The following is a 25,946-nucleotide window of genomic DNA, read 5'->3' on the forward strand; positions in this document are numbered from 1 at the left end:
CATTACAGATGGTTGTGAGCCACCATGTGGTTGCTGGGATTGAACTCAGGACCTTTGGAAGAGCAGGCAATGCTCTTAACCTCTGAGCCATCTCTCCAGCCCCCAAACCAAGGCTTTTTTAATTCCAAAGATTAGGTAGATGAAAGGAATTCAACCAAAAGTGAATCTTACTGAAAATTAGTGGAGACTAAATGAACATCTGTTGACAGTGCGTTCCTTTTCTAGCTTTTGTTGGGAAGGGCTTATCCCAGCATGGGACTTGGGCTCCATATGGCCATGGGGTCTAGAGACCGCCCTAGATGGGCAGTGGCAGTGACCAGGAACCTGGTAAAAAGTGAACATTCATTCAGAAAGAAGAGATTTCAGGGTGTTGGCGGTACTGATGTGTGGCTAACTATTCCAGCCTGCTAGGGCTGGCTTATGCGGCCATTGTTTGGGGAGAGGGAGGCTTTGTGCTCCTGCTGTAAGAAGAGGGTAAGAGAAGAAGCCTACAGTGTCTACAGTCTGCCGGGCAGAGGCCTTTATAAAGGGACAGCTTTACCTCCTATGTGAGAAATGGTTAGCTTGAAATGAAGACAATTGGATAGAGCTTCAAGACTCTCAGGTCAATGATTCTTCCCTTGGTTTATTTCCTTTTCTCTGTCTTTCAGCTTCCAGGGTTGCTAGAGCTCCTTGTGGAATATTTCCGTCGGTGCCTGATTGAGATCTTTGGCATTTTAAAGGAGTATGAGGTGGGGGACCCAGGACAGAGAACACTATTAGACCCTGGGAGATTCAGCAAGGTGTCTAGTCCAGCCCCCACAGAGGAGGAAGAAGAAGAAGAACTCCTAGATTCTAAACTGGAGGAGGAGGAGGAAGAAGTGGTTGAAAATGATGAGGAAATGGCCTTCTTAGGCAAGGATAAGCCAGCTTCAGAGAATAGTGAGGAGAAGCTAGTCAGTAAGTTTGACAAGCTTCCAGTAAAGATTGTGCAGAAGAACGACCCATTTGTGGTGGACTGCTCAGATAAGCTTGGGCGTGTGCAGGAGTTTGACAGTGGCCTGCTGCACTGGCGGATTGGTGGTGGAGATACCACTGAGCATATCCAGACCCACTTTGAGAGCAAGGTAGAGCTGCTGCCTTCCCGGCCTTATGTGCCCTGCCCAACACCCCCTCGGAAACACCTCACAACAGTAGAGGGCACACAAGGGACAGCAGAGCAGGAGGGCCCCCCGCCTGATGCCCTTCCAGAAAAAAGGATCACAGCCACTATGGATGACATGTTGTCCACCCGGTCTAGCACGTTGACTGATGAGGGAACAAAGAGTGCAGAGGCCACCAAGGAGAGCAGCAAGTTTCCATTTGGCATTAGCCCAGCACAGAGCCACCGGAACATCAAGATTTTAGAGGATGAGCCCCACAGTAAGGATGAGACCCCACTGTGTACCCTTCTGGACTGGCAGGATTCCCTTGCTAAGCGCTGTGTCTGTGTCTCCAATACCATCCGGAGCCTATCATTTGTACCAGGCAACGACTTTGAGATGTCCAAACACCCAGGGCTGCTGCTTATCCTAGGCAAGCTGATCCTACTGCACCATAAGCATCCAGAGCGGAAACAGGCACCACTAACTTACGAGAAAGAGGAGGAGCAGGACCAAGGGGTAAGCTGTGACAAGGTGGAGTGGTGGTGGGACTGCTTGGAGATGCTCCGGGAAAACACGCTGGTCACACTGGCCAACATCTCGGGGCAGCTGGACCTATCCCCATACCCTGAAAGCATCTGCCTGCCTGTGCTGGACGGACTCCTACACTGGGCAGTTTGCCCTTCAGCTGAAGCCCAGGACCCTTTCTCCACCCTAGGCCCCAATGCCGTCCTTTCTCCCCAGAGATTGGTCTTAGAAACCCTCAGCAAGCTCAGCATCCAGGACAACAATGTGGACCTGATCCTGGCCACGCCCCCATTTAGCCGCCTGGAGAAGTTGTATAGTACCATGGTGCGCTTCCTCAGTGACCGAAAGAACCCAGTATGCCGGGAGATGGCCGTGGTACTGCTGGCCAATCTGGCACAGGGGGACAGCCTGGCAGCCCGGGCCATTGCAGTGCAGAAGGGCAGCATCGGCAACCTTTTAGGCTTCCTAGAAGACAGCCTTGCTGCCACACAGTTCCAACAGAGCCAGGCCAGCCTCCTCCATATGCAGAACCCACCCTTTGAACCAACTAGTGTGGACATGATGCGGCGGGCTGCCCGTGCACTGCTTGCCCTGGCCAAGGTGGACGAGAACCACTCAGAGTTCACTCTGTATGAGTCACGGCTGTTGGACATCTCGGTATCACCATTGATGAACTCATTGGTTTCACAAGTCATTTGTGATGTACTGTTTTTGATTGGCCAGTCATGACAGCCGTGGGACACCTCCCCTCCCTGTGTGTGTGTGAGTGTGTGGAGAACTTAGAAACTGACTGTTGCCCTTTATTTATGCAAAACCACCTCAGAATCCAGTTTACCCTGTGCTGTCCAGCTTCTCCCTTGGGAAAGTCTCTCCCCACCCCCACTCCCTAACACCTTTCTGTTCCTCATCCTCACCTGCTTCCCTCAGGACCCCACCCTATTTGGAAAGACAAAGCTCTGCCTACATAGAAGACTTTTTTATTTTAACCAAAGTTACTGTTGTTTACAGTGAGTTTGGGGAAAATGGCTTTCCCGGTTCTTGCATCAACGGGATGCCACATTTCATAACTGTTTTTAATGGCTAAAAAAAAAAAAAGGAAAAAAAATACAAAAAAACCCTGAAGGACAAAAGGTGACTGCTGAACTGTGTGGTTTATTGCTGTCCATTCACAATCTCGCAGGAGCCGAGACGTTCGCAGTTGTGAGCAGACCCTGTTCACTGGAGAGGCCTGTGCAGTAGAGTGTAGACCCTTTCATGTACTGTACTGTACACCTGATACTGTAAACATACTGTAATAATAATGTCTCACATGGGAATGAGAGAAGACGCTGGGTCAGCAGCAAGCTGTAGTTTTTAAAAAATGTTTTTAGTTAAATGTTGAGGAGAAAAAAAAAGGCTTTTCCCCCAAAGTATCATGTGTGAACCTACAACACCCTGACCTCTTTCTCTCCTCCTTGATTGTATGAATAACCCTGAGATCACCTCTTAGAACTGGTTTTAACCTTTAGCTGCAGCGGCTGCGCTGCCACGTGTGTATATATATGATGTTGTACATTGCACATACCCTTGGATCGCCACAGTTTGGTCCCCTTCCCAGCCACCCCTTTATAGTATGACGAGTTAACAAGTTGGTGACCTGCACAAAGCGAGACACAGCTATTTAATCTCTTGCCAGACATCGCCCCCCTTGGTGCGATGCTGTACAGGTCTCTGTAAAAAGTCCTTGCTGTCTCGGCAGCCAATCAACTTATAGTTTATTTTTTCTGGGTTTTTGTTTTGTTTTGTTTCCTTTCTAATCGAGGTGTGAAAAAGTTCTAGGTTCAGTTGAAGTTCCTGATGAAGAAACACATTGAGATTTTTTCAGTGATAAAATCTGCATATTTGTATTTCAACAATGTAGCTAAAAACTTGATGTAAATTCCTCCTTTTTTTCCTTTTTTGGCTTAATGAATATCATTTATTCAGTATGAAATCTTTATACTATATGTTCCACGTGTTAAGAATAAATGTACATTAAATCTTGGTAAGACTTTGTGAGGCTTTTTTATTTTCAAATTATTTAAGAGCTTTACCTATGGCTGAAAAGATGACTTAGCAGTCACAACCTTCAGCCTTCTGTCCAACTCTATGTTCAGCCTTCTGTCCAACTCTATGGGATCTGACACCTGACTTGAGCCATAGACAGCTAGACTCAGATCCACAGACTCACGCACAGACACCTAGACTCACATCCACAGACCCTCACACAGATGCTTAGACTCACATACACAGACCCACACACAGACAGTTGGACTCACATACACAGATACCTGGACTCACATACACAGACCAACATGTGGACTCACACACATAGTTAAAAACTAAATCTTTAACCAGGGCCAGAGAGATGACTCAGTGACTAAGAGAGCTTACTTTTTTTGTTTTTGTTTGTTTTGTTTTGTTTTTGAGACAGGGTTTCTCTGTAACTTTGGAGCCTGTCCTGGAACTAGCTCTTGTAGACCAGGCTGAACTCGAACGCACAGAGATCCTCCTGCCTCTGCCTCCCAAGTGCTGGGATTAAAGTCGTGCACCACCACCGCCCGGTGAGAACTTATTTTACAAAGATCCTGGCTTGGCCCTCAGCACCCAGATGGTGGCTTACAACCTCTAACTCCAGTTCCAGGAGTGATCCAACACCCTGTTCTGAGCTCCATGGCCCCCAGGGACACGTGGCGTGCACACATACATGCAGGCAAAACACTCATACACATAAAATTAAACAGTAAAATCTTTTGCTAATAGCTGCGTGTAGGAGCACACTCCTATAATCCCAGCACTTGGGAAGTGGAAGCAGATGGACTTCTGAGTTTGAGACCAGCCTGGTCTACGTAGTTCCAGGACAGCCAGAACTATGTATTGACACGCTGTTTCAGGAAAGAATAAATAGGAGCTTGACCTTTGGCAGGATCCTGCTTCCCCTTAGATGCTCTCGTTACGTGATGTCTTCCTCCACCCACTGTGACAAAGGGAGGTTCTTTCAGAAATTGTTACTAAGCCATTTTCCTAGAAGCAGCCTCTAGCACTTGGATTGCAGCTTGTCTTTCTCTTGACTCCAGACTTGAGCAGAATGTGTAGAGGAAACGTGCTCTGGCTACCCCGAGGGCCTGGTTTGCTTGGTTTGTGCGGTAAATGGCAGGTCCAACCTAATGTGTTAGGCCAGAAACTCTCCTTGACTCGTTTGTTTTTGTTGTTTTTTTTTTGTGATTTTGAATCTCACTGTCCTGGAACTCTCATTATAGACAGGGCTGGCTGGCCTCCTCTCTGCCTTCTGATACTAAAGGTGTGCACTACCATGACCAACCCTTGACTCTTCTACAACCAGTTACCAATCTTCAGGAAGTCATCCTCAGTCCTCCCACTGCAATTTGAGCTCATGACACTGTCACTTCTTTCCCAAATTCAAGACAGGGTTTCTCTATAACAACCCTAGCTGTCCTGGAACTAGCTCTTAGAGACCCTGCTTGCCTTGAACTCAAAGAAATCCGCCTGTCTCTTCTTCCCAAGAGTGCTGGGATTAAAGGCGTACGCCACCATGGCCCAACCTTTCCCAAATTCTTAACCCTCCCCTCTTGTGTTTTGTCTGGGTATAAACCTCTTAACACCCACCTTTAAAGTCAGAACAAACTTCTGTAATGCTTAAGACGGTAAAAATCCTGAGCCCCTGGGTGAAGTGGCATATGCCCTAAGTCCAGCACTCAGGCAGAGGCAGGTGACTGAGTTTGAGGTCAGACTGCCTGGAGTTACAGGTCAACTAGGTCTACATAGTAAGACTGTTTTCGGGGGGGGGGGGAGGCTGGGCATAGTAGTGCCTGCCTTTAGTCCCAGAATTCATGAATTCAAGGGCAGCCTGGTCTACAAAGTGAATTCCATGACAACCAGAACTGTTACACGAGATGAACCCCTATCTGGAAAAACCAAGAAGGAAGAGAGAAATCCCAAACCTTTATGGCATGAGACTGTCTTGCTCATTATCTGGCGGCCACCTCTCTAGTGCCCCACTTTCCCCAGACTGTCCACTGTGGAGGTGCCCTTTCCATCCCTCCACACGGCCGACTCCAAGCAGATGACTGCTGGCTCATGCTACCAAAGTCTTCTGATCTTTGTTCAAATCTCAGTACTCAATGCAAGAACACAAGCCTAATGTGTCTAAGGCTTTGAGGTAGCTCAGCCTCCCCAAAAGAGTAGGGTCTCGCAAGATGGCTCAGCTTGTACTAGCCTCCGACTCCCCAAGACCCACATGCTAGAGAGAACCCGCTCCCCTGCTTCTGAATTTTCTCCTCTGACCGCCACAGAGATATACATATTCCTATATTCCTTAGCACCTGGTTTACTTTGATTCTGAGACAGTCTCATGTAGCTCAGGCCTCAGACTTGCTTTGTGACCTTGTATTAGCTACCTCAATTGAAATTGCCATCTGAAGTGGTTGGGAAGTAGGGAGAGGCTCAAGGGTTAAAGATCCAGAAGAGAATTTTGGATTCCCTGGAGTTGCAGGCAGTTGGGCACTGCCCAACATGGTTACCAGGAACCAGAACTTAAGAGCACTGGCTGAAGACCAGTGTCAATTCCCAGTACCCACATGGCAGCTCAATGCCATTTGTAACCACAATCCCAGGGAATCTGATGCCCTCACCTGGCCTCTACTAGCACCAGGCACACACATGCAGGCAAAATTTAACACATACTTTTTTAAAATATTCAAAATGTCAAGAAAAGCCCAAGCAGTGGTAATTGCTCACCTTTAACTTTAATCCCAGAATTTGGGAGGCAGAGGCAGGTAGATCTGAGTTTCAGCTCAATCTCCCCTTGCTGACACAGGTCCCTTCTTGCTGGTTTTAGGCTCTTGTTAGCATCTGGCCTATTGTGATTTTATCCACTGGAATGTAAACTGTGTGAGGATCACGGCTCCATCCTTTTCTGACATGCATCCTGGCACACGATATCTACTTAATACCTAATCAAGGGGCATCATAGTGGTAGATACAGTTGCTTTTAGGTCAATATTGCAATATTCCCATTCTGTTCATCTCTATTTATATCATCCCTTCCAAAGCTTAGGAAAGAGAAGAAAATTAAAGTTCAGATTTTTTTCTGGAGAAATCACAGATACTAACAAAATATGATTGCACACACATAAGTGAAGTCTAAGATGTTTTTTTGTTGGATACTTGTCTGCTGAACAAAATATGTTGCAAATAATCCTCCAGCAGCCCTGTGTCTCCAAGGTAGGTGCAGTGGTTCCCTTTAATTTGTAAAACAAGACCACCTGACCAGGGCCCAAGTTCTTCTCAGTACCCTGCCACACTTTCTTCATCCACAGCAGGTTTCCGGGAGTGGTTTCTAGTGTGCTTGGCATGAGGCAAAAGAATTTTAGTCAAGCACTCATTGAACTTGGCGTGGCTGTTAATATTTGAGTCAGGGACAGGAATAGAAAATTAGTACTAACTGAGAAAAAAAAGTCTGTCAACCAAGATGGTTTCTGATAAAAACAAAAGGGGGTGCGTTTCATATCTTTATTTTACTTAGTAATACTGCTAATTGTTATTTTTGCTATGGGCCTTGAACTCGCACTTTGCAATCCAGAAAGTGCATTTCTGGGCTGTGTGTGGAGCATTACCTAGGAGTTCTGTTTCCTGGGTTTCTTTAATCTGCTCTCTTGCAATTCGGGGACAGCCTAGCCCAGTCTCCAGTTTCTGATTGGCCTTAACCACTGGCCAAGAGAACTGCTGACCACTGAGCTGGGAGTAATTGGCCTTTGAGAAGTAAACAGAACCTGGCCAGTAGAGAACCCTGGGTGTGGCCAGTAGTTCTTTTCCCAGGCTCCTCCCTCCCCCCCACCCCCAAATGACCTTAACCTTCTTTCAGAGCTGGACAGCAGCCAAGACCAGCCTAAACAATACTCTGAAGTTGATTGGCTCTTTTGCTTGGCAGCCACTGCCACCCCCAAGGAGTTAAGGCCTTCCCACCAGGCTTCTCAGTGGAATCAAGGTTTCTAACTATTGAAAGGCAAACACTGAAGGCAGTGTTTTTATAATATGTCCATGGTTTTTGAAGCGTCAGTGTTTGGCGCCTGTAACTGGAAATGGAAGAGTCTTCGTAACCTGGGGTGGATGAGCATCTTTAAGTGACATAGCAGAGGTCAAACAGGATACTTTTGATAATTGTCCAGGACCTAATTAGTGTCATTTCAGAGGTCAGGATGGCTGTAAATACCGCCCAGCATCCTTGGAAAGTGTCAGTGGCAATTTCTGATGGTTTTATGTACAGTGAGAAGATGTATCAAAGTTCCTGAAAGGCTCATTGTGATCTTTAGCCTCACCCCTGGCAGTAGATGGTCAGCAATCAGGGCATTGTGGTCACTTTCATTGCAATGGTGTGGCTTCAGATCTGGTGTCCCAGGTCAGGGTCGGCTACTGTAATTCCATAGGAAGGAGGTGGCTTTGGAAAGTTGGGTGGGGTTTTTTGGGGGTTTTTGTTATTTTTGTTTTGTTTTTTTGTTTTTCCAGACAGGGTTCTATGTATAACAGCCCTGGCTGTCCTGGAACTCACTCTGTAGACCAGGCTGGCCTCAAACTCACAGAGATCTGCCTGCCTCCGCCTCCCGAGTGCTGGGATCAAAGGTGTGCACCACCATCGCCCAGCTTGCTTTGGAAAATGGAATGCCTGGAAATACAACTATAGAGAGCAGATACATACACTGGGCAGTTCTGAGCCCTGCCTGGGCATCTCAGGGATGGAGGTAGGAACAAGGCAAGGAAGCTACAAGGAGGAATACATTGTCAGAATGCTTCACGGAGGTGAACCTGACTTCTCTACCTCTTCAGAGGGTAAACTGTTCTTTGGACATGGGGTTAGAACAGTCTGTCTTTAAAGAGTATTTTCTGCTAATCACTTCATAAATCACTTGAGGGCAGCGGTTTATGAACACATCTTCCTCAGTGGTATATTGCCTGTGGTATGGACCCAATGGAAGGAAGAGACCGTAGGTAATAATAGTAGGAGTTGATGTACCTTATATAGGATAGAAATAGTTTCTAAAGACCCCCAGCCAGGAAGAGATAAAAAGCAGAACCTTGGGAACAAGTACAGCAACATTAAGTAACTGGGCATGGTGCCTCACACATGTAAGTAATCTCAGCCCTCAGGAGGCTGAAGCAGGGAGGATCATAAGTTTGAGGCCAGCCTAGGCCCCATAGCAAGACTTTTGTCTCAATAATAATACTAACAGAGCCAGCTTGGAAGGCTGGGACCTGAATTCAAGACATGTGTGACCTTGGGCACTTCTTTTAGTGTGTCTTGATTTTCTTATGTATAAAATATGGCCTCAGGGGGCTGGAGAGATGGCTCAGAGGTTAAGAGCACTGACTGCTCTTCCTGAGGTCCTGAGTTCAATTCCCAGCAACCACATGGTGGCTCACAACCATCTGTAATGGGGTCTGGTGCCCCCTTCTGGCAAGTAGACATATGTGGAGACAGAACACTACATACATAATAAATAAAAATTTAAAAATGTTTAAAAAAAATATGGCCTCAGGTTAAATTGATTCATTCATCATACAAAAACCACAAGGCACTGGGGGTTTTGCTGTTTCTGTAGAGCTAGGGATTGAGTCTAGGACAAGCGCTCTGTCACCGACAAGTGTTCTAATAACTTGGCTGAAAGACTGCCCTGGTCTTCCATTGTATTTCAGAAGTTAATATTCCAGAAGAGGAAAGCAGGTGCTGAGGTGACACGGACAGGATGAAATAATTGGTGCTAAAACAGTAAGTGACAGACAGCAGGGTGGTGGATGTGGATGGATATAGTTTGTCTCTGAAGCCAAAATGGTCTGATGTGATAGTGTTTCAAGCAAAATAATAATAAGAAAAATAAACATAAAAAGATCAGCAAATACAGAGAGGCAGGCAAGTTCAAAGAACAAAAATGATGTCATCCTCTTGCTTTTTAGGATTCTAGAAAGAGTGGCATTGATGAGCTTAGGAACCTGTATTGTGAAACTGTTCCCAGATGGTGTCAGGTATTTCCTTTTTAATGCAAGGTGGGAGGTGTAGTCTTTCTGGAGCCCAGGGACTCCAGTTCTTCGTTCAGCTGGCTGTGTTGCTGCAGGCTCCATTTTAACCACAGACTGTGAAGGCAAACCATGGAGGAGCTGCCTCTTTCACCTTTCACACAGCCTTGGAGGCCTACAACCCTCCCATGCCATCCTGCCACCTCAGTGTCGGGGCTTTGCAAGCACAACATTCAGCTTCCTTGTTTTCCTGTAGGAGCAGAAGCCAGAAAATGAACCGGGAAAGGAAGGAAGGAGGGAGGAAAGGAGGGAGGGAGGGAGAGAGAGAGGAGAAAGGGAAGGGAAGGAGGGAGGGAGGGAAGGAAGGAAGGAAGGAAGGAAGGAAGGAAGGAAGGAAGGGGAAGGGAGGGAGGGAGGGAAGGGAAAATTGCAGCCAAGTGCAACCGAAGAGCTAGTCAAAGTTCTACCCCAAAGGGTATTTCAGCAAAACAGTCTCAATGCTCACAAGAGGACCCCCCTGCCTCTTTTACACGTGGATTCTGAGGGAATTGACGTGGACACACAGAGCCTTGAGCGTTCCCCCCCCCCCCCCCCCCCCGTGAGTTCACACAACAAGGGCAGCTGATTTCTCTGTTTTGCCTTGAAAGAGAGCGCTGTGGAGGGAGCCTCTAGAGAGTCAAGTCACAACCGTGGGCCCTAGTCACCAGTGTGCCCAGGGAAGAGTTGCCATTTCGCTCACGCGACTGGCAACCAAGGCGCTGTTTCTACGCTGAAAAACCTGGAAGAATGACTTTGTAAACTTTTTTTCTCTTCACCAACCACTAAAATGTGCTTTATGCCTTATTCACTTTACAGATAGCGGAGGGGGCAGTTTTAAGTCCCGGGTCTGAAATGATACAGCTCCTAAGCCTCCAGCAAACTGATGTGGGCTAGTTTTCTTTGCTGGGAGAGATAGCCACCATCTCTTTGTTCCCACCCACATTAGGGGCTGTTGCAGAAGATAAACCCCTCCCTCAGCCAGGTTTGTGGCCAGAGGTTAACCCAGACCCAAACTACGTTGAGAGGACTGATAACTGAAACCACAGGCGGCTTTGGAATCCTGAGAAACAAGAAATCCAACGGAGAAGGATTTATTATCTATTTCCTTTGGGGAGGGTGCAAAGTCGTTCTAACAGTTTCCGTTACAGCGGTACCAACTGGCCGCTCCTCCTCAACAGACGGTTTTGTTGAATTAGCTTCCTTTTTTTTCTGCTTTTGGCGCCACTTCCTACGACAGAAACTGCTTGAGGGAGGAGTCCTCAGGGGTGTTCTCTGAGGTTTCCTTCCTCGTCCTCTGCAGCCACCCGAGGTGGGGCTGAGAACTGTTGGGCAGAGGTCCTCCATAGCCAGAGGAAGGGAAAGTCAGGGGGATCCCCCACTTTCTTCGCGCCCAGGCGCTAGGTATCGCTGCTTGCCACAAAAAAAAAAACCCACAAGGGGTGTCTCTGGCTTATTCATACTGTGTATTGTGTGCCTGGCCCTGTGCTGAGCTGGTGTGGCGGGACAGGAGAGAACGTGCGGCTCCCGCTGCGCTGGTCAGGCCTGGGGTAGCACCCGGTCCAGCCTCGGCCCACAGCGGGATGGGACTGGGGCGCGAGCGCCGGCTGAGAGCGCGACGCCCGCGCATAACGCTGACGGCGAGCGAGAGGCAGACTCCTCAGGTGTCACCACGCCGGGAAGAAGCGACACACACTCTCGGCCCCCGCCCCAGCCGGGGTCAACATGGCCGCCGAGGAGGGAGGCGGGGCGCTCCGAGTCCGGGCAGGAGCTGGGCGGGGCCGCCGTCGGCGGAGCCAGCGCGCAGGCGCGGGACGCCCGGGACCCGGATGGAGGTGCTGAGGTTGGAACTCGGCGGGGGTGGTCTGAACGCGCGGGCGCGGAGGACCCGGCGCCAGCACTGGAGCTCTGGAGTTCTCCAGGGAGGGAAGCTGTCAAACGGAGGCCGAGAGAAATTAGGCGGAGGCTGTAGAGACGCGAGGAGCCCCGCCCCTCCGCCATAGCGGCCCCCGGCGCCGCCTCTTCCTTTGCGGCCTCCGGCCCTCGTCTGCTTCCGGCCCTGTTGCCTGGCCCGGCCCTGCGGTTCCCTCGGGACGAAGTCCTGGGCCGTGACTGCCTGGGGTGAGGGTCAGTACCCCGTCCCGGGTAGGAAGCTTGTCCGAAAAGAACAGGCTGGAACGGGCTGCCCGCCCCGCGGGGCTTAGTAGAAGGAGGCCGTGCGCTCCGCGAGTCCTCTATCCCCGAGCTCCCTGGGTCAGAGCGCATCACCCCACCGAGATGTTAGCCTTGCCCGGAGAGGCCAGGGCTCCAGTTGAACAGGCTTTCCCAGATATGGCCCATCACCATAAGCTTCCAGCAGAAACATGCGCAATCTTTGGAAGAAGTACTGGGCTTAGGTGTTGGAGACCTAGGTTGTCCTGGCTGGAAAGGAATGCAGACCTTTGTGTTTGTGGCAGAACGCGCTCATGACTTTGGGCATAAGGTTTTAGGAAGCAGTGCATGAGGAACTTTAAAAGTACTGGGTGTGTCACGTGACTCCAGTGAGCCTCAGTTTTCATATCCATAAAATGGCAATGGTAATTATATACCGGCCTCCTAGTGTCTAGTGCAATCTCCGGAGCCTATCTCCGGGAAAATTAAAGAATGAAACTTGCTGGTTCTAAGCGTCCTACCAGTTTAGAGTGTGACTTGGCGAGGGACTTCTTTCAAACGGATATTGGCAAATAGCTAGAGGAATAATTGACTCCTGATTTTACTTGGTTTGATCGAAAATTAAGTGTGGGTTGCATCTCCTGTGGCCACTGAGGCCAGGGATTAAAAGAGGAAGAGGTGGATTCAGTACTTTTCTGTTCTCTGCCTCCTTTGTGCATGCAAGTGGGGAGGCCGGTGAAGAAAAAAAAATGAATTTACCCTAGGACAGAAGAGATTGGGTGTGCGTGTTTCTGTGACTTCTTTGGGTTTAGTGAATCTAGTGTTGGAGATACATGTGCAGTCAGAAAGTACTCCTTCCTGGGGCTGTTCAGAAGCGTAACTTGAACTGAACTTCCCCGGGTAAAGTATGCGGAGTTGGGAGTCGAGAGGAGCCTTCCTTTTCCCCTGGCCTCCTGGTGATGAAGCAAGCGTTAGGTGCCCCCTTGTGCCAAGTGAGTAGTACTGTCGCCGTTAGCCAATCCTGTTCCCTTGGCGGAGGATTTTATTTTCTCCCATGGCTTCTGTGACTTTGTCATTTACTTTGCTTTGTTTGTTTTAATTGTTATTTTGTGTGCTTTTGTTTGTGTATATGTGTGTGGCTAGACGTGTGCCATGGCACATCTCGTGTGAGGAAGTGGGAGGACTGTGTGGGGGTGCCTTCTCTCCTTCAGCTTTGTGGGTCACTGTGGTGACAAGTGCCCTTACATGTTGGGCCATCTTGCTTCTTAACATGAACTGTGATAGGAGGAATATCTGGACCGGTGATATTTAGATCTAGAGTCAGAGAACTGGCGATGCTGTGTCCTGTCGTTCAGAAGAGATGTACAGATGTCAGTTTCCCTGCTCTTCCCGGGACTACACTTCGGGCAGTCCCAGTCCTCGTACAGAACAGACAGCGGTGTGTCAAGGCAAGAGGCCATGAGAGCATAGTGAGCGGGCGCTGGTGAGAATCAGAACATTGCAGAAAGCAAGTGGAACCTAAAAGTTTGGGAGGTGTTAGCCACCTGAGAGAAGAAAAAGGAGGTTTGTGGTTCTTGCTTCAACACTATAGGAGCCATGACTGCTTTAAAAAAAAGAAAAAGAAAAGAAAGGAAGGAAGGAAGAAAAAGAAAGAAAATGCTTTGACGTGCATTCTGTGTCTCATAATAGCTTTGGTTTTTGTACATTGTTGCCACCCTGTGGAGATGGGAAATAGCCGTTTACTCCTTCCCTGGTGGTAGACTCTGTCTTGCCCTAAGTTTGTTTTAGCAATGGGAGCTGGCTGAAGTCCTGCCGAGCAGCGGTTTCCTTTCCCTTCTCCACTTAATTTAACAGACCAGCTGAACACACATCACAGAGCTGCGCTGGCATGTGGAGTTATTACAGGCTTCTAGGATGGTTCTGTGCCCCACTCTGGGGACTCTGGTTTGGGAATTAGTTTATTATTCTGGGCAAGAGGGAAAGGGCACACGCCAAATAATAGCAGCCACAGCACTGATTTGTGTGGCACTTTTAGTTTAGTTTGTTTTGCCATGTGACAGATTTGGGAGCTGGGAGTGGGTAGGGATAGTCTTACCTCATTGTACATATAAAGGAATCTCAGAGGGACTAAATGAGAGCTTGCCAGTGACAAGAGTGGGGACTTGAACCCAGGTCTTTGTCTCCTACATTAAAGCATTCAACAGGCTTTTAAAACTTCTGGGTGCAAGACTATACTTTCAGGGATCATTTCTATAGTTCGTTACTTCTGGGTGCTTAACTTTCCAGCTTCTTGCTTATCTGTGTAGAAATCACCTGAATACTAGAATACAGTGTTTCAGAGTGACACCCAGTGATCCATCTGCCTTCAAGATAGTCTCCCTCTGGGAAGTCAGATGGTTGTGTTGTCATAGAAGTGCTGAAGGGGGTGGCTGCTGTGAAGAAAATGTTATTTATTTTCTTTCAGCCATGTGTGACATTTTCTTCCTTGTGTGTTAGAGTTTAGAAGTCTGAGGAAGCTCAGACGTGGCGAGAGGATGTGGCTCCTGGACCCATCCCAGAAAGAGGTGCTGAAATTTGCAGTCAGCTGCCGCATCCTGACCCTAACGCTACAGGTCAGTCTCCGACACCTGCTCTGAACATGCTGTTGCCTTATGACTGAGCTAGGAATGAAGAATAAATGGTCCTCACCTCTCCCCTTTCTGCTGTGCCTCTTCATGTGGTTGGACCCAGACAGACTTAGACCTGGCAGCTGAAAAGAGGGCAAGAGCCTTAGCACTGGTATTAACCTGTGTCTTACACGTGAGCCAGACACGCTAAACTATGTAGCAAGATAAAGGGCCAGAGCTGGACCCCAGGCTCCCTAACTCCCTACCCACACTAGAGGTTTTCCCACTGACTTTAGTTATCTGATGGTCTCACCAACAGAGATACCTTGAGGTGTTTGTGACAGCTCAAAGTATTTCTGGGGCACCCTGACTTGGAGCCTGAGTACTGTGTTAGTGGACTAGGAGAGAGGAAGCCCTTTCAGAGCTCTTAGACCAAGACTGTTTATGAATATTCATCAGGAATGGTTCCCCACTTGCTGTCCTAGCCACTCAGTTCTCAATATGTTTGCCCTTTGCCACCCTTTTCCCTAGTCTGCCTTGATACATACTTTAATCAAAGTCACATATATATGAATTATTTGGTGCCTAGCTTAGTGCTTTATACTTGGTAGGTCTATGAGTTTTTTTGATTTTGTTTGTTTGTTTTTTGAGACAGGGTTTCTCTGTAGCTTTGAAGCCTATCCTGGAAACAAGCTCTTGTAGACAGGCTGGCCTCAAACTCACAGAGATCCGCCTGCCTCTGCCTCCTGAGTGCTGGGATTAAAGGCGTGCGCCACCACCATCTGGCAGGTCTATAAGTTTATAATCATTGTCAACACCCTAGAGTTACTGTATTGATATAATGATGTGTATTTTTTTAAGATTTATTTTATTTATTTTATACACTGCTCTGTCTGTATGTATGCCTGCACTCCAGAAGAAGGCATCAGATCTCATTGTAGATGGTTGTGAGCCACCACGTGGTTCCTAGGGATTGAACTCAGGACCTCTGGAAGAGCAGTCAGTGCTCTTAACCACTGAACTATCTTTCTAACCCATGATATATATTTCTTTATCATCCATATCTGGGGCTCCTAGCTGCTTCCTTTTTAGAAACGTTTTTTTTCCTCCCTCTGAGCTTCTAGCTCTGAATTATTCCTCCCTTATTAAATGAAGCACTTCAGTTTCTTTTGGCTTTGGGGCCCTTAACCTGAAGGCTGTGCTGTTACCTGTGATTGTCACCCCCACCCCATTTCTTTCCACTGTTTGCAGTGGCCTGATGAAGAAACTGACCTAAGAGTCAGGCAGTGGTGGCACACGCCTCTAATCCCAGCTCTCAGACACATCTCTGTGAGTTCAAGGCCAGTCTCATCTACTGAGTGAATTCCTGGACAGCTAAAGCTAACCGAGAAACCCTGTCTTGGAAAAACAAAAATAAAAGGGTGGGGGTGGGTGAGAAAGAAAGAAAGAAAGAAAGAAAGAAAGAAAGAAAGAAAGAAAGAAAGAAAGAAAGAAAGAAAGAAAAGAAAAGAAAAGAAAAGAAACTGACCAAAAAGAGAATGAGCCTTTAATTGGGCAGTGCTCTTGTTGCTAGGCTGGGGAGCCTGACTCAGTGATGGCTCTGGACCAGCATCAGCTGAGTTCCTGGCAGAGCCAAAGGAGCAGTGCAGCAAGTCAGCATCTGGGGTAGGGAGCCAGGACAGCTGCGTTCTCGTTCAGCGGGATTTTGGAAACAGTATATTTCCTCAAATCCCTGAAGCTCAGCCACCAAAATTATAGTAAGTACCTATTCCCAAAACTGTGCTAAATTATGAGTGAAAGGTCATGTTTTCCTTCAAGTAACTGACAACCTAATGAGGCAGAAAGACATTAACAATAAATTGGATTTCACTCTCTCTCTCCTCACCCCTTCCAGCTCTAAAGCTCATGCTAGCAGATTCTATCCCTAGCTACCGCCACTGTTGTCGCGTCTCTCTCAGTGAAGGCTTTGACTCCCGATTCACTGGCATGGAGGATATGGTCAGCGCCCTGGTCCTCAGGTCATCGTCCCGCTTCCTTTCAGGGACCTTGTCTCCACCTCTCTATAGTGGTGCTCCATAGCCAACCGCTGCCCGAGAGTCTGTCAAGGCTTTTATCGTTCTCTGGCCACTGTCTCTCTTGTCTGCTGCTCATTCCTGTTCCTCATATCTTCCGTAACGTTTTCTGGCTTTGTGATCCATGGAACCTACCATGTTTCTTTGGCTTTTGCCCACCAGCCTTCAGCTTCCTCTTCCTAAGCTGAATCTATTCTTTCATGGTGATCATTCCTATGCGTACATGCAACTCTCTTCTTCCATTATCCCTGTTTTATACATAAGATAAAAGTCGAGTCTTGGTGAACATAGTGGTCTGCCTTCTTTGTGTCTACACTACCCATCTTTTAAAAAATGCAAGTATATTAACTAGCCTTTTTTTAAAAAAGATTTATTTATTATGTATACAACATTCTGCCTCGATGTATGCCCGCCCACACGCCAGAGGAGAGTGCCATATCTCAGTACAGATAGTTGTGAGCCACCATGTGGTTGCTGGGAATTGAACTCAGGACCTCTGGAAGAGCAGCCAGCGCTCTTAACCTCTGAGCCATCTCTCCAGCCCTTAACTAGCCTTTTTTATTTTTTTATTTTTTAATTTTATTTATTTATTGTTTATACAGTGTTCTGCCTGCATGCCAGAAGAGGGCATCAGACCTCATTACAGATGGTTGTGAGCCACCATGTGGTTGCTGGGAATTGAACTCAGGACCTCTGGAAGAGCAGCCTGTGCTCTTATCCTCTGAGCTATTTCTCCAGCCCCAACTAGCCTTTTTTAAATACAAGATCAAGTGAGCCATTAATACCACCTAGAAATCTTAATGAGTTTCCATAGCCCACTCACCCACCTGTTCTCTCAAATGTTTTTTGCACATCACAGTTACCTTGGGGACTTTTTAAAAACTGCAGTGTTGGATGGAGATGTAGCTCAATGGTAGAATTTGCACTTAGCATGTATGAATTTATAAAAGCGCTGGATTTTATATTCTGCCACATACACACATGAACATGCATAAAAATGAAAACTTTAAAAATTCAATACCCAGGGCTGGCAGGATGGCTCAGAGGGCAGCCACATGTCTCCAAACCCGATAACCTGACTTTGGTCCCTATGTTCCATGTGGTGTAAAGAAAACCTCCCACAAGCTGTCTCTGCAGGCTCTTTACACATCTATAACAGCTTTTCCCTGGTGCCGTCAAGTAGGAATTCACATTTCTGCTTTAAAACTCAGGAAAATCTGAGTGCTGCATCCGTAGCCTACCTACATGTTTGTGAGTTCACTGGTGAAAGTGGAATGAGCCCTCTCCCCTCTTCTGTCCAGCAGGTGCTGCCCCTGTTCCCTGCCCAGAGTTCCTTCCAGCCTCCCTCCTGTCCGGTGGTTTCTTCTCACTGACTTATTCCAGTGACAGCAAACACTGATCTCTCCTCCTCTCCCCACACCAGGCATGGTGACACATCTATAACAAGCACTGGGACATGCAGGGACGGAAAGATCAAATTCAAGGTCATTCTCAGCTCTTTTCAAGTTTGAGCCCCTGGCTGCATCCGAAACTCCTTTCTACTTTTCGTTGTTCAACCCTGCTACCCCATTTCTCCTTCATCTTCACAGCAAAACTCTGCAAATCTTTTCATGCTCCCTCTCCCCTTCGGTTAGCTCGGTGGCTGCTCCCCTCCGTTCCACTGAAGTAGTTCTACTCAGTCACTAGCGACCTTCTCATTGTTGAAGTCTGTGATCGGTTTTCGGTTCCTGTCTTACTTGGGGCCTGTCGGCAGCATTCAACAGTTTCTCAGTCCTGGTTTTCACTTGGTTCTAAGACACTGTTCTCTAAGACCTGGGCTTCCCACATCTCACCCATCATTCACTGTTCCTGGAACTCACTGTGTAGATGAGGCTGGCCTGGAACCCACAGATACCTGCCTGCCCCTAGCTCCCGAGTTTAGAGATTCAAGGTTATGCCAGTTTGCTTGGCTTCCTGCTTTCTTCCTTGCTAGATCCTTATCTTCTTGCCAGGAGGACTCCATCCTCATCCTTGATGAGCTTCATCTCAGGATCTCCTTCCTTCCCAGGCAGGCTCCTTTGTTCTCACACCTGGGAGTACCATCCCTATTTACATTTCCAGTTTATATGAATTCTGATCTGACTTCTCATTTGTAGACTCAGGCATCTTCCTGCTTGGTTAACCTCTGTGCTAGAGTTAACTAGTTAGCTTTGGAGCTCCTTATACACGCGCAGGCACACACCCCCCCCCCCCCCATACCAACAAGTCAGTTTTCCCTTTTTATTGAATGGTAATTCTTTCCTTCCAGTTACTTACCAACACCCTGGTTCTCCTTCACCCCACAGGCACTCTTCAATGTCATCATCCCAGATCACCATGCTGATGCCTTTTCTCCTCCCCGCCTGGCCCCCTCGGGCTCTGTGGACCAGCTTGTGGAAGTTCTCCTGGGTGGTCTGTCTCGATGGGATGCAGAACACTTCATGTTTATTGCTGAGCACGGCTACCTTTATGAGCACAACTTTGCCTTCTTCCCTGGTTTCCCCTTGGCTCTGCTGATGGGAACTGAACTCCTGAGACCTTTGCAGGGCCTCTTGAGCCAGCGCAGTTGCCTGCTGGTCTCAGTAGCACTTCTCAACTTCCTGTTCTCTGTGCTGGCTGCACTCACACTTCATGATTTGGGTTGTCTGGTTTTGCACTGTCCTCGCCAGGCCTTTTATGCAGCCATGCTCTTCTGCCTCAGCCCCGCCAATGTTTTCTTGGCAGCTGGTTACTCAGAAGCTTTGTTTGCCTTCCTGACTTTCAGCGCCATGGGGCAGCTGGAGAGGGGCCGGAGCTGGGCAAGTGGGCTGCTCTTTGCTCTTGCCACTGGGGTGCGCTCCAATGGGCTGGTCAGTGTCGGCTTCCTCCTGCATTCTCAGTGCAGAGGCTTTTTCTCTTCTCTTGTGGCGCTGAACCCCCTGAAACAGCTCGTCAAGCTGATGGCCTCTCTCTGCCTGTCTGCACTCACTGTCAGCCTTCCCTTTGCTCTCTTTCAGTATTATGCTTACACCCAGTTCTGCCTACCAGGTTCTGCCCACTCCATTCCTGAGCCTCTGGTACAGTTGGCTGTGGACAAAGGCTACCGGATTACAGGAGAAAATGAGCCCCCATGGTGCTCCTGGGAGCTTCCCCTAATATACAGCTATATCCAGGATGTCTACTGGAATGTCGGCCTTCTGCGATACTATGAGCTCAGGCAGGTGCCCAATTTTCTACTAGCTACACCAGTAACTGTACTGGTTGTGTGGGCAACCTGGACATATGTGACCACCCACCCTCAGCTCTGCCTTACACTTGGGCTGCAAAGATGCAAGACCCTAGAGAAGTCCCATCCTGGCTTCCTCAGTCCAAAGGTGTTTGTGTACCTGGTCCACGCTGCAGTGCTGCTGCTCTTTGGAGGGCTGTGCATGCATGTTCAGGTGAGGTGGGTTTCTCCCTGGAATGACTGCTTGAGTACAGCAGGGGGGATGGTAACTTTCTCTCTCCATGGCCCATGCCTAATTTAGTCAACAACTGTGGGCAGTCAGGTGTACTTAGGCACAGCTATGATCCCAGCACTGAGGCAGGAGGATTTTAAATTGAAGGTAGCCTGGACTACAAAGCAGTTCAGATCTGCGTAGGCTAAATAGCCAGACAAACACAGACCTGGGGCTTTCTTTGTTCCAGAATCTAAATTAGAACTCTGAGGATAGGACATAAGTAAGATGAAATTACTGCCTTAATGAGTCTTATGGTATAAACACAGAGATAGACGTATTAGACAGATGAAATTAGGGGTTGGGGTGCAGCTCGGTTGGTAGGCTGCTTGCCTTGACCGCACAAAGACCTTGGGTTCTTTCCCCACACTGCAAAAAAAACCTATAATCCTAGCATTTGGGAGGTAGAGGCAGGGAGAGCTCTGTAAGTTCCAGGCAAATCAAGGCTCAAAAAACAAAAACGGGCTGGAGAGATGGCTCAGCGGTTAAGAGCATTGCCTGCTCTTCCAAAGGTCCTGAGTTCAATTCCCAGCAACCACATGGTGGCTCACAACCATCTGTAATGAGGCTTGCAGGAAGAATACTGTATACATAATAAAAAAAAAAATATTTAAAAAAAAAACAGCTAAGGTCATTCTTTACTACATAATGAGTTTGAGGTCAGCCTGGGCTATATGAAACCATATTTGCTTCAAATTATAGTACTGTTGTTATTTTTTAAAATATATGCAGCTGGGTGATGATAGCACATGCCTTTAATCCCAGCACTCAGGAGGCAGAGGCAGATGGATCTCTGTGAGTTCGAGGCCAGCAACAGTCCTAGCTGTCCTGGAACTAGCGCTTGTAAACCAGGTTGGCCTTGAACTCACAGGGATTCACCTGCCTTTGCCTCCCGAGTTCTAGGATTAAAGGAGTATGCCACCCTATCTCAAACAAAAAGTAAAATCCACTCAGGCAGGCTGGAGAGATGGCTCAGTGTTTAGAAACACTGACTGCTCTTCCAGAGGACCTGAGTTCAATTCCCAGCACCCACATGACAGTTCACAGCTGTCTATGACTCCAATTCCAGGGAACCAGACACCCATGGCAAAACACCAGTGCACATTTAAAAAAAAAAAGTTCCCCCAGACATGATGACACGTAATTCCAGTGCTTGGGAAGCAGAGCAGAGGCAGGGAGATTGTCCCCAGTTCTGGGCCAGCCAGCCCGGTCTATTTTTTTTGTTTGTTTGTTTGTTTTAAGACAGGGTTACTCTGTAGCTTTAGAGCCTGTTCTGGAACTAGCTCTTGTAGATCAGGTTGGCCTCAAACTCACAGAGATCCTCTTGCTTCTGCCTCCCAAGTGCTGGGATTAGAGGTGCACACCACCACTGCCCAGCCAGCCTGGTCTTTATAGTCCATTCCTAGCCAGCTAGAACAACATTGGAGATCCTGCTCAAGAATCCAATGAAATGTTCAGATTGTACTGAGAGTATAACTTAGTGGTAGAGCACTTGCCTAGCCTGTTAGAGTCCTGTATTCAGTCTCCAGCACTGAAATAAAGGTACAGGCCTTTAGTGCCAAGCCTGATTGACCTGAGTTCAGTCCTTGGCATCCACATGGTAAAAGAGAACTGAGCACATACACAGTCAATTAGTGTATTTATTGTGAATGTGAAAAAGTAGTTAACTCACTAAGGCATCATATTTAAAATGGGTTCTGAAGAGTTAAAAAAAACCCTCAGGTAAGAAGCATGTAGGAGTGGGGAGATGGATGGATTGCTGAAATGCTTACAGTGCAAACATAGGAGGTTGCAACCTCATAGCCCACATAAAACAGGCATGGTGGTGCTCATCTATGATATTTGTGCTGGGGAAACAGAGCCAGGGGGACCCCTGGAGGCTGGGCAGAGAGTTTGGCCAATCAGTGAACTACTTTGCATAACTCAAGAGATCAGTTCAAGGCCATCCTCCTGTACTAGTTTGAGGTCACCTGCACTACATGAAATCCTGTCTACAGAACGAAGCAGCAAACACTCCAGGCAGATGTGGGGACTGGGTGGGCACAGCAGGGGTGGGAAGGCTGTGAGGACGTGGCTCAGCTGGAATGTGGGGTAGACACAGCTTCTCCGAGCCTGTCTCTATCAGCTGGAATGTAGGGTAGACACAGCTTCTCCGAGCCTGTCCCTAGGACACAGGCTGCCGTGGTGGCCTCGTAGGGTGTCTTGTCCAGTGTTTGGTGGTGCTGTCAGTATAGGGTCAGGGGTTTGATCTTATGTCCAATTTTAAAGTTCTTGGCTGTCTCCAAGCAAGTCTTGTCCTCCGTTCACAGGCAAATATTGACAGTTTGTGATGTTATTTGAGCCATTGGTTAGGGAAAGTAAAAAAAATAGCCGTCTGGGTCTGTGACTGGATCAGCTTTTCAGTGAGTGCCAGGCTAGCCAGAGTCTGCAAGGTAGGTGAGCCCTTGGAGATTTGGCTCAGAACTGTGAGATGGGGAAGGATGAACCAGGACCTGTTGCTTCCCTCTGCCCCCAGCCTCCAACAGACTAAAATTTAGAGGTTGTGGACTAAAATCAGACACTATAGAGATTTTAGTGTTGGTTGGCCCGTTACTGTGGTAATTGGTCTGAGACTGATTTACTGGTAACTCAAGGTTGGGTGGCAGTACATCATTCTTTCAGGAAGATCTGCAGCTTTGCTGAATTTGCTTTCCTACTTGTCATGCATGATTCACCCAGTCACATCGCCGATGCTCCAATCAGTATGGTTTTTTTTTTTTTTTTTTTTAGGTTCTCACACGATTTTTGGGCTCTTCCACTCCTATTGTATACTGGTTTCCAGCTCACTTGCTTCAGAATCAAGAGCCACTGTTGAGATCTGTGAACACAGTACCTGAGGAAAACGCCCCACCAGGAATAAAGGCCCCCAGAAACTGTATCATGAAACTCTTGTACAACTGGAAGGCCTGTTCTCCAGTCACAAGATGTATCCTAGGCTATTTCCTGACTTACTGGCTCCTGGGACTACTCCTCCATTGCAACTTCCTGCCTTGGACTTGACCTGGAGTCTCAAGGGACAAGCTGGAAGCTGGTTTAACCCAGGGGCTGAAAGCTTCGAAACACACTGGCTGGACTGCCTGCACACCTAGAGCATATCCCTTAGGATGTGCCCTGGCCCTGGGGCCACGCAGGAGTGGAGAGTGTGGGCACAGGAGCCAGCCCCTTCTTGTCCAGGGTGGAACAAGTTTAGAGAAGCATTCTCTCTGCTGAGTGGAGCCGCCTCAAGTCTTCCCGGTCAGCAGCATCAAACAATCTTAACCCTCCTACTGACCCATGTGGAAGGTTTTTGTTTTTGTTTTTTGAGACAGGGTTTCTTTGTGTAGACCTGGCTGTCCAGGAACTCGCACCAGGCTGGCCTCTAACTCTGCCTACGTCTGGCTGCCCGTGTGTAAATTTAAATGTTTAAATGTAGGCTAGCTACAGCGTGGTCCACCCAAGATGATGGGGACAGTATAGCAAAGGAAAAAGGAACCACCTGCTCTAAGTGAGACCTTTCTAAAGTTTTCTTTATGATGTGTGCATTTATATAAAACAATCCTACTCACTATGAAAATTTAAAAACTTGTATTTGCAATGAATTACCTTTTATTCGGGGGGGAGGGGCTGATCATTGGAGTTGAGACAGGGCCCCCCTGTGTATGTAGCTCAGGCTGGTCTGAGATCCACCTGTCTGCCTCCTGAGTGCGGGTACTAAAGGTGTGTGCCAAGGCTCTGCTAAGTTACTTTTTATAAATTATAGGGGCTTGGCTAGAACTCAGTAATAAAGCATGTGAAGCCCCAATTTCAATAATAAATGATTTGGAGCAGAGCACAGGATCTGAACCCTGGATCCTAATCCTCATGTTCCGACTATGTCATCCTAAACTACTTCCAGAGCCTTCTTTACCTGCTCTGAAACTAAGGAATGTCCTGGTTCCCTGCGGTATGTTTTAGGTCTTTAGGCTGTAAATCTTGAGGTTACCTTAAACAGATCCCAATCTGAACACCTGGAAGCACAAATGTGACTCTAGTGGAAAGTACTCCATTTCCTTTGATCAATTAGAGCCCCTCCACCACCCCTGGGAACAGCCCTGAGTAGGAGCTGCCCTGGGGAGTAGAGACACCCATTCTTTGCATCCTCAAAAGCGCCTGCTTGATTGGTAGGCACTAACACCACAGCCCTGATGGGGATCATTGCAGCCAAGACCAAGGGGGTCATGTGCCTGCTGCCTGGCTCTTTAGGTTACTAATAGTAATGTCACTGATGGGAGGATGGCTCCCACCTTTCCCAGCACCCCAGGATGCCGAGGCAGGAAGTGCCTTTAGAGAACGCTGGCCCTGCCCAGCAGTGCTTGTTCCTGTCTTGAGCCAGGTGAGTTTGGCTCTATATTGTGATCCTTCTTCCCACTGAGCCAGAAATTCCAATAAGCAGCCTTCTTCAAAACAGATGGCAATCCGCAGCAGCTTCTGGAAAGCTGAGAGTTGGAATTTGGACACACTCCCTCCAACCGTGACAGAAAGCTCAACTTGCCAGCTGAAGGGAAGCTCCTGGCTGAGGCCCAGCACCCTCCGTGGGAGCCTCCAGCCAGCCTGGCCAACGAGCATTCCCACCCATCACCACGGCACTAGCGCAGCCAAGCGTTTGGTCCAGAGTCAAATGCTACTGAAAATGTACACACAGATTGGGGCAGCCCTCTGCCTTCTGCCAAGACACCGAGTGCCCTTCTTGGCAAAGGACGATCACCTCTGCCCTAGTGTCTCTCCAGCTGGCAAAGACTGCGCCTCTTCACCCGCAGCTGCAAATCCTAGGACTCTCCCCTCCCCCCCAAATTACTGTGGGTGGATCTAGGGTCCCCGTTTGCCGGAACACTCACTGGATCCTTTGGTCTCTGCTTCACTTTTGTCTCCTTTTGGGGACTAACTAGAAGCGACTGTCGTCCCCCTCCCCCCCACCCCCCCCCCCCGGGAGAGGCAACTCACCTCCCACAGAGCGGTTGTGTTCTCATTGTTTTGTCTCTAGACCTCACCACCCCAGAAACCCTACACCTGAGGACCCCTGCTAGGCGAGCAACACCTGGAGAAGGGCGTGGTCTCGCTGACCTGGGAGGGCTGGTTGCTAGGGTTCTAAGGAATGGGCTGACTTTATGGCCAGCAGCTGTCCTTTTCCCGGCCTATTAACAGTCTTTAATAGTCTGAGAGGAACGTGAAGGGCCCAAGGCAGGAAGCTTCCTGTTTACCCGAGGTCTAAGAATGCCACAGCTGGGTTGGGCGGCTGCCGTTTAGAGAAAGTCATTTCCTTCTAAGACCCTGCTAAAATACAAACCAGATCCTCCGCAGACCAAGAGGTAGATGTCTTTTTGTTGGTTAATGAAGGTTGGGAGAAGAGGGGGTTTGGTCTCCCCTCTGGGACGGAAGTCTGGACCTAAAAATGTGAAGCTGAAGAGATTGTAAATGGGTTCTTTTTGCCGGTTATTTATGAATGCCTGTTTTGGGCTAAGGAAGACCCAGGCACACCTCAAATGTCTGTAGTGAGCTGCTGACCAATACACAGATGCAGTCACTAGGGAAGTGGTAAATTCTTTTAAAAGCAACACTTTTAGCGTGTGTGAGCATGAACTCAGCACATACAGGGAAGTCAGAAGTACCCTCCTGTGAGTTCTGGGGCTCAGACTTGGTAGTGAAAAGCCCTCCTGCTGGCAAATTCTGAAGCATACAGGACACTTTTGGCTTCCTATCTCTCTACTTGAATTTTGTTTTTCAAAACAGGGTTTTTTTTTGTGTAACAACTCTGGTTGTCCTGGAACTCACTTTGTAGACCAGGCTGGCCTCAAATTCCCAAGAGATTGCTTGCTTCTACCTTCTGAGTGGTGAGAT

At 48.1% G+C, this 25,946-nt stretch overlaps 2 protein-coding genes and 1 pseudogene across 14 annotated transcripts in view; all 3 read left to right on the plus strand.

Annotated features, from left to right (window-relative positions):
• Positions 1-3,676, plus strand: part of Arid1a (AT-rich interaction domain 1A) — a 75,250-nt gene extending 71,574 nt beyond the window's left edge. For both annotated transcript variants that reach the window (XM_038333016.2, XM_038333015.2), the window contains exon 20: positions 651-3,676. In XM_038333016.2, coding sequence (XP_038188944.1) covers positions 651-2,378 — 1,728 coding nt within the window. In that variant the 3' untranslated portion in view covers positions 2,379-3,676. The remainder of the gene's footprint in view (positions 1-650) is intronic.
• Positions 3,677-11,518: 7,842 nt separating this feature from the next.
• Positions 11,519-23,960, plus strand: Pigv (phosphatidylinositol glycan anchor biosynthesis class V). 12 transcript variants are annotated; one of them, XR_005285879.1, is made up of 5 exons: positions 11,889-12,874; positions 14,379-14,494; positions 18,885-19,997; positions 22,824-23,177; positions 23,210-23,960. XR_005285879.1 is itself a non-coding variant. In XM_038334260.1 (5 exons), exons 1-5 carry the CDS (start codon positions 12,790-12,792, stop codon positions 23,091-23,093), a joined length of 969 nt encoding a protein of 322 aa, XP_038190188.1. In that variant the 5' UTR covers positions 11,894-12,789; the 3' UTR covers positions 23,094-23,960. The 12 variants fall into 12 exon arrangements, 11 of the variants coding, with proteins under 11 accessions (XP_038190182.1, XP_038190181.1, XP_038190186.1 ...); XM_038334260.1 differs by having other exon boundaries at positions 11,894-12,874; positions 18,885-18,990; positions 19,606-19,997; positions 22,824-23,960; XM_038334254.1 differs by lacking the exon at positions 11,889-12,874 and adding an exon at positions 11,519-11,858 and having other exon boundaries at positions 14,386-14,494; positions 22,824-23,960.
• LOC119818188 lies at positions 14,108-14,214 on the plus strand (annotated as a pseudogene).
• Positions 23,961-25,946: the final 1,986 nt, after the last annotated feature.

The sequence above is a fragment of the Arvicola amphibius genome, chromosome 6, assembly GCF_903992535.2.
Source record: "Arvicola amphibius chromosome 6, mArvAmp1.2, whole genome shotgun sequence".
NCBI lineage: Eukaryota > Metazoa > Chordata > Mammalia > Rodentia > Cricetidae > Arvicola > Arvicola amphibius.

Excerpts from the sequence above, each read along its gene's own strand:
- Pigv (XM_038334251.1), top strand. The coding sequence starts at position 12,790 with ATGCGGAGTTGGGAGTCGAGAGGAGCCTTCCTTTTCCCCTGGCCTCCT. Across the intron at positions 12,875-14,378 it reads TAGGTGCCCCCTTGTGCCAA|AGTTTAGAAGTCTGAGGAAG; the intron begins GTGAGTAGTACT and ends CTTGTGTGTTAG. Across the intron at positions 14,495-18,884 it reads TCCTGACCCTAACGCTACAG|GCACTCTTCAATGTCATCAT; the intron begins GTCAGTCTCCGA and ends TTCACCCCACAG.